This window comes from Mandrillus leucophaeus, unplaced genomic scaffold (genome assembly GCF_000951045.1).
Source record: "Mandrillus leucophaeus isolate KB7577 unplaced genomic scaffold, Mleu.le_1.0 Scaffold109, whole genome shotgun sequence".
In the NCBI taxonomy this organism is placed as follows: domain Eukaryota; kingdom Metazoa; phylum Chordata; class Mammalia; order Primates; family Cercopithecidae; genus Mandrillus; species Mandrillus leucophaeus.
This window is the reverse complement of record NW_012099098.1, coordinates 1,465,485-1,472,884: the sequence shown is the minus strand read 5'-3', so window position 1 is coordinate 1,472,884 and position 7,400 is coordinate 1,465,485. Positions and strand designations below refer to the sequence as shown.

The 7,400-nt window shown below is 59.9% G+C and overlaps 2 protein-coding genes across 3 annotated transcripts in view; one reads left to right on the top strand and one right to left on the bottom strand.

The window, feature by feature from the left end:
* FPGS (folylpolyglutamate synthase) overlaps nt 1–1,178 on the top strand; it is a 12,374-nt gene extending 11,196 nt beyond the window's left edge. Inside the window, exon 15 of one of the 2 annotated variants that reach the window (XM_011988244.1) lies at nt 300–1,178. In XM_011988244.1, the coding sequence (XP_011843634.1) occupies nt 300–709 (410 nt within the window). In that variant the 3' untranslated portion in view covers nt 710–1,178. The remainder of the gene's footprint in view (nt 1–299) is intronic. The other variant, XM_011988250.1, reaches the window with a different exon arrangement.
* A 942-nt stretch (nt 1,179–2,120) lies between these two features.
* Nucleotides 2,121–7,400, bottom strand: part of ENG (endoglin) — a 62,349-nt gene continuing 57,069 nt past the window's right edge. Inside the window, exons 10-16 of the mRNA XM_011988696.1 lie at nt 7,071–7,208; nt 6,793–6,831; nt 5,886–6,002; nt 5,295–5,552; nt 4,234–4,288; nt 3,042–3,152; nt 2,121–2,917 (exon numbers count right to left, since the gene is read on the bottom strand). Coding sequence (XP_011844086.1) covers nt 2,793–2,917; nt 3,042–3,152; nt 4,234–4,288; nt 5,295–5,552; nt 5,886–6,002; nt 6,793–6,831; nt 7,071–7,208 — 843 coding nt within the window. The 3' untranslated portion in view covers nt 2,121–2,792. The remainder of the gene's footprint in view (nt 2,918–3,041; nt 3,153–4,233; nt 4,289–5,294; nt 5,553–5,885; nt 6,003–6,792; nt 6,832–7,070; nt 7,209–7,400) is intronic.

Below are 7,400 nucleotides of genomic sequence, written 5' to 3'. Positions count from 1 at the left end.
TTTCCATTTTATAGATGGAGACAATGAGGCCAGGGTGGGGAAATGGTACCTAGTGAGCAAAAGCTGTGGAGCCAGAGTGTCTGGCTCTGCCTCTCGTGACCTTAGGCAAGTCACTGAACCTGCGTGAGCTGCAGTTTCTTCATTGTGTCCATGGAGAAGACCATGAGCCGAGACTGCTGGCCTGATGATGTAAAGGGCTTGGTGCTAAACAGGTGCTCACGGTGCAGCAGCCCCTTTCTCCACCCCTGTCCCTTGCTCCCTCTCCCCTTCGCTGACATGCCTGTCTCTGTGCTCCACAGACCAACAGAACTTCACGGTGACACTGGACCAGGTTCTGCTCCGCTGCCTGGAACACCAGCAGCACTGGAACCACCTGGACGAAGAGCAGGCCAGCCCGGACCTCTGGAGTGCCCCCAGCCCAGAGCCTGGTGGGCCCACATCCCTACTGCTGGCGCCCCACCCACCCCACACCTGCAGCGCCAGCTCCCTCGTCTTCAGCTGTATTTCACATGCCTTGCAATGGATCAGCCAAGGCCGAGACCCTGTCTTCCAGCCACCCACTCCCCCAAAGGGCCTCCTCACCCACCCTGTGGCTCACAGTGGGGCCAGCGTACTCCATGAGGCTGCTGCCATCCATGTGCTGGTCACTGGCAGCCTGCACCTGGTGGGTGGTGTCCTGAAGCTGCTGGAGCCTGCACTGTCCCAGTAACTGAGGCCCGGGGTTGGAGGTGGGAGCCTCCCACACCTGCCTGCGTTCTCCCCATGAACTTACATACTAGGTGCCTTTTGTTTTCTGCTTTCCTGGTTCTGTCTAGACTGGCCGAGGGAGCAGGGCTCTGGGATGGGAGGCCAGGAGAGGATGTCCTCTTTTCTAAGGCTCTGTGCCTTGGTCTCTCCTTCCTCCTGGCCGAGATAGCGAGGGGCTCCCCGGGTCTCTCACTGTTGCAGTGGCCTGGCCGTTCAGCCTGTCTCCCCCCCATACCCTGCCTGCCTCCTGGCTCAGGCCCAGCGTATTGTATGCACTGCCTGGCCAGGCCCTGGGTCCTGCCATGTGCTGGGTGGTAGATTTCCTCCTCCCAGTGCCTTCTGGGAAGGGAGAAGGCCTCTGCCTGGGACACCCTAGGACAGTGGGTGGCTGGAGTGAATTAAAGCCTTTAACTTTGTTTTTTAAAGAAATGGCAAAGCCTTCGACTGACCCTTGACCCCCTGCTCCCTCAGCAGAGACAGGGAGAGAGGGGCTGCTGGTGGTCAGGGACCTGCGCGGTGTAGAGGAAGCCTGGCCGTGTGGCCTGGGACAAGTCCCTCCCTCCCTGTGTGCCTCAGGTGGCCTGACTATGAGATGAGAAGACCGGACTGACGCCTGTTGACCATATGCCAGGCAGTGCTTTCTGCAGACCCCCTTGCAGAGACCTGGTGATGGAGAATTATACCCATTTGACAGACGAAGGAACTGTGGCTGGCTTCAAGAAGCCATGGGGGCCAGATACGGTGGCTCACGCCTGTAATCCCGGCATTTTGGGAGGCTGAGGCGGGCGGATCACGAGGTCAAGAGATGGAGACCATCTTGGCCAACATGGTGAAACCCTGTCTACTAAAAATACAAAAATTAGCTGGGCATGGTGGCGCACACCTGTAGTCCCAGCTACTCGGGAGGCTGAGGCAGGAGAATTGCTTGAACTCAGGAGGCAGAGGTTGCAGCGAGCCGAGATAGCGCCACTGTACTCCAGCCTGGGCGACAGAGTAAGACACTGTCTCAAAAAAAAAAAAAAAAAAGCCATGGGACCTGCCTACAGTCACAGGCCAACAAGTGGCAGGTTCAGGATTTGAACTCAGAGCAGTCAAGGGCCTGTGTTCAGAACCCCAGAGTGGGAGTGTGGATGGGGCCTCCTGGTGTTTGCTTTCTTGCAGCCGAGACCCTGGGGTGTGCTGCCGAGGGGCTGAGTGGCAGAGGGGAACTGGCTGAATCAAAACCTGTGCCCTGGCTCCTGCTACTGTTCAGGATGCCGCCCCTGCCACCAGGCCAGCCCAGTGGGGGCCAAGGACAAGAGCAGCCCTGTCCTGTGCCCTCACCCCACCCTGGCGCTGAATGTCACTGCCCTTCTCCCAGCCCAGCCCATCACTGGTTTCATGGTCTGATTTATTGGTGGTGAATACACAGGGGCGGGCCCAGGACAAGCAGCTTGGCTACTCCCCCTCTGCTGGCTGCCCGACCGGCAGAGGGGGCTCCATGTGGCAGGAGCTAGGCTCCCAACGCCCACTGTTCTTGCCACCCTCTGGGCTCCCAGGCTGGGCCCTGCTAGGCTCCTGTCTCCCCCGCCAGTTAGGCAAGTCCAGGTGTGGAGGCCAAAGGGATAGATCCAGGTGGCTCTGGGCTGGGCCCTCTTCCGTTCCTCGGGGAGGTGCTGTCAGCCTGGCTGGGCTGGCCTGGATCTGCTTCAGGTTCTCCCCTCCTGCCCAGCTCAGTTCACCAGTGCTGGATCCAGGTTCAAATGACAGGGGCTTGGGGTTTTACAACAGTGTGGCAAATGGTCTCTCTCCGCGGCCCTGGGCAGCCGTATCCCAGACCCACTGGGTTGAAGGTTCTGTGGGGTGGGGTGGAGGGACCCCAAGGTGTTCCAAGGCATTGGCCCCACTGGCAGCAGGCGTCTGAGAGGGAGGTGGGAAGGGCGGGCACAGAGAGCAGGCTCCATCCTGGGTCGAGTGGAGGACTGGCTCCCAGGGTGAGTTCACAGCGGTGCTCCCGGCTGGCGGCTGCTCAGTCTCTCCTGCTGGGCAAGCGCGGGGGGCCGGGGCTACGCCATGCTGCTGGTGGAGCAGGGGGTGCTCTGGGTGCTCCCGATGCTGTGGTTGGTGCTGCTGCTCTCTGAGGAGGCCGGGGCAGCCACTGCCACCACGGGCTCCCGCTTGCCGGGGGAACCTGGGAGCAGGGGCGGAGGTCAGGGTCCCGGCCAGGGCTCCTCAATCCCTCAGAGGCTTCACTGGGCTCCCCCGGGTGGGTGGAGGGGCCCGGCATGCTCACTGTGGGGGCCTGGGGTACTCACGCGTGTGCGAGTAGATGTACCAGAGTGTGGCGGTGAGCAGGGCCCCGATGAGGAAGGCACCAAAGGTGATGCCCAGCACGGCGGGCAGGACGAGGCCTTTGCTTGTGCAACCTAGAGAGGGCCGGCGCCATCAGCACTGCCGCCTCTGCCCCCGCCCCATCCCCTACCCTGTTGTGCTGGCCTGCGTGGGCTTTGGTGCCAGCCCTGCTCACCCTTGGACCCTTGACTTCTCTGAACCTCAGTCTCCTCTTGTAGCAAACGGGCTCATCACAGCCGGGCCTGGCATTGAGCCATGGTTGCTAGAATTATCCACCTAGAGGGCCCAGCCAGGCCTTTTGGGTCATGCCTCTGCCCCTCAAGGCTGATGGAGATGTGTTTTCAGGGAGGATGGATGGGGTAATATGAGGAAACTGAGGCTCAGGCGTGCAGAGCCTGCCCCACCTGCTGCGTGACCTTAGGTCAGCCCTGCCCCTCTCCGAAACCTTTAGCAGGTAGACAACGGGTCAGAGCAGCTCCAAGCACCCTGCAGCTCTGCTCTTTGATTGCTCCAAGCCTCATTCCCTCCACATTCCTGACTCCTGTGTGACTACAGGCCAGGCAGTCTTCCCTTGAGCCTCTGATGTCCAATTCTGTGTCATGGGGTTATCAGCCCTGCCTTCCTGGTCCTGGGCTGGGAGTGGAGGCTCCATCCTGACCTGGATGTGGTGGCAGAGAGGTAGGTGCCCCCATCCCTCACCCCTGCCTCTGCCGCCAGTGTCGGGACTCTTCTGCCTAGTATGGGCCTGGGGTGAACTGATGGAGAGGCTAGAGGGAGCATCCTGCAGGGAGAGGCCTCAAGGAAGGCAAGGCCAGCACCCCCACCCCAAAGGGCCACTGTCCCACCCAGGAGGCTCCATCCTCCCAGCAACGGTGGGGATGGAGTGGAGCCATGAGTAGGGGCAGAGGCCTAGACTCCCACGCCACAGGATGGTCCCGGGCAAGGGCTCTCCATCTGCAAAGTGCAGGCTCTGGCCCCTGTTCTAGGCTGCTGCTGTGACTCTGGGAAGCCCTCCTCCTGCCCCTTCTGGGCCGCTATCTCTGGGATCCCCCTTGCCATGTGCTATGTGCCCAGGCCGTTTCTCAGGGCTGCCCGCTGTGCCCTACTGTGACCTCAGCCACTAGAACAAACCCGAGACACCTGGAGGGAGCTCACCAGACAGGTCAGGGCTGATGACGTTCAAGCGCGTGAAGACAGTCCTACGGACTTCCTGGAGGAGGAAGAGAGAGCAGTATGTGGCACAGCCTTTGGGAGGCGGCTTCCAGGTTTACTCCCTGGCTCTGTGACCCCAGCCCACTCTAGAACCTTGGCTTAGAATCCCATCTCCACCGCTTCGTAGCTGGATGCCTCTGGGTGAGTCCTGGAAGATCTGTGCTGTGGGAGGGCGCCTGATGGACAATCCCTGGCTGCTGCTGACATGTTTCCTGTGAGCTCCTGGAGGCCTTGATGCCTGGGAGCACCGCAGGAACACTGTGGGAGCACTCTGCATCCCTCACCCTCGTGAACACTTTGGAGCTATGAGCCAGGTCAGCCCAGAGCCCCAGGCTCACTGTGGCTGGAGGGAGAGGCCCACTTAGGTGAGCTTCGAAGGCTTCCCTAGCTTCATATGACCAGAGAAGTTTGTAATCCTGGAGGTCTGTCTGTGTAAGGGCCTGGGGGTGACTCTGGGGGCATCCAGGACAGATTGCCGGAGAGTGGGGGTCACCAGACGGTGAAGTGTTGTGACTGGCAAATACAGAAAGCCAGGAGTGTGTGTCCTTTGTCTGCCTCTCTTCCCTCGGGTCTCCTGTTCTTTGAGATTACACTGGTGACCATACTACATGGATGTGTGGGTGGCTAGATTCCTGGGTGGGATGGTGGGATGGTGGGAAGACGGTGGATGCCTGGCTGGGATGGCAGGTGGGTGGGAGGGTGGATGGATGGATGGACGGACGGGTGAATAAGTGGAAGGATAGATGATGGATAGATGGACAGTTGCAGCTGCATAGTCTGGCAGCTGCATAGTCTGCCAGTGCCCAAGACATGGCAATCCCACCAGAAAGCTCTCGGGTGGCAGAAAGTGCTGCTGGCAGCCAGACTGCCAGGTGACATGCCTGACTAGGGCTCTGCCCCTCACCAGCTGGCCCCACATCCCTGTGGGCTACCATGTCCTTTCCTGCAAACCACAGACCTGGAAGCTCCCACTTGAAGCTGGGGCCGGCCCAGGCTCCACTCACCTGGTCTTGGGACCCGGTCTTGGGACGCAGGGCTATAGTGCAGCTGAGGGTGCCGGTTTTGGGTATGGGTACTGTGTAGAAGTGGAGGAGGAAGCTGAAGCGCGGGTTACCCTCGGGGCTTGGGGACAGCAGGCTCACACAGTTGCCCTTGGCCGCCCGGCCCTGGATGAGTTCCATGGTGCCTCCCTCAGGCCCCAAGTCCAGGTGGCAGCTGTCTAGCTGGAGCAGGAACTCGGGGATGGATGGGGACACTCTGACCTGCATGGGTAGGTAGGGCCACGCGGCATGGGCAGCTGCTCTTCACCCCACCCCACCTGCTGCCTTGAAATATCGGCTAGAATGAAGAGTTCCCACCCCTGAGTCCTCACGGTGGAAGGAAAGGCATGGACCTGTCTGGGTCAGAGGAGGACAAGGCCACATCCTTGTCAGCATCCCTGAGCAATGCCTTCTCTCTCTCCCTCTCCCACGCACCCAGGCCGTCTCCCTCCTGACTCTGGGATTCTCATCTCCTCTGGAGTCATGGTGGGAAGAAAGGCGGAGAGGAAGTTGCAGGAGCTGGGAGGCCCGAGGGGTGACAGGCATGCCAGGTACCTGCACAAAGCTCTGCTGCCCCGGCTCGATGGTGTTGGAGGCCTGGAGGAAGTGTGGGCTGAGGTAGAGGCCCAGCTGGAAAGAGAGGCTGTCCATGTTGAGGCAGTGCACCTTTTTCTGGGGGAGGACGGGAGGGAGACTTGGTCAGTCCAGTGGCACCAGCCAGGAGGGCGAGGGGTGTGGGGAGGAACAGACGTCATAGCCCTGTGGAGTTGCCTGACTCTCTCATCCTTTTTTTTTTTTTTTTGAGACGGAGTCTCGCTCTGTGGTCCAGGCTGGAGTGCAGTGGCGGGATCTCAGCTCACTGCAAGCTCCGCCTCCCAGGTTCACGCCATTCTCCTGCCTCAGCCTCCTGAGTAGCTGGGACTACAGGCACCCACCACCTCGCCTGGCTAGTTTTTTGTACTTTTTAGTAGAGACGGGGTTTCACCGTGTTAGCCAGGATGGTCTCGATCTCCTGACCTCGTGATCCACCCGTTTTGGCCTCCCAAAGTGCTGGGATTACAGGCTTGAGCCACCGCACCCGGCCCTTTTTTTTAAAACTAATATTTATCAAGGAGGCACCAGGTGCCAGGCTGTGTGAAGAGCTTCCACACGGCACCTCACTGGCTGCCCAGAGGCACCCTGTGGCGCAGAGTCCTTTCTTAGGCCACCTTTGGGCCCAGAAAACTAAAGTGACTTGCCCAAGGCCACACAGCCAGTATGTGCTAAGACCTCTGACTTGAGAGACTGAGAGTGTCACCCTCAGCAGTCCTGCTCCGCTCATACGGAAGGGGAGACCGAGGCATGCCAGACACATGGCTTGCGAGGAGTTTCCTGAAGCCTACTCCCTCCCAAGCCAGGAAGAGGCCCCGGCCCAGCAGCAGCCCCTGGGCCAGGTGGGTTAGCACGTGACTGTCCATCTTACCCGCTGTGGTGATAAGCTCGACAGGATATTGACCACCACCTGCGAGGACAAAGCCAGGGAGCTGGTCAGAGCCAGAAAGGACCCCAGAGGGTATCCCACCCCAATACACCCATTTTGCAGATGGGGAGACTGAGCCAACCAGTGGCCAAGCTTGTCTTATGTTCTGAGCCTCTGCACCCTGCTCTCCCAAACACACCTCCGCCTTGGGGGAATCAGGGAGGCACTTGAGGGGGCACCAGCCAGGCTGGTCCCGATACCTTCCTGGCCCCAGCTCCTACCTCATTGCTGATCATATTCGCCGTCACTTCCATGCCACAGCTGGAGTAAGCGCTGTGCAGGACAAACTGGTCACCCCTGTCCTCGGCCTGACAGCTGGGGTCCCAGAGGGTCAGGCCCATGATGGTGCACTTCAAATGCTGCGTTGGGAGAGAGGGGCACCGTCAGGAGGCACTGGGGTCTCTGTGGCCCTGCCACACCCCAGCACCAAGGACTGACCACAACCCAGGGCTCCCAAGTCACAGCCATTCCCCTGCCCTGCTCCCTCTTCATTTTTGTTAGATTGTCATCATCCTACACCACTTAAAATTTCTTTTTTTTTTTTTTTTTTT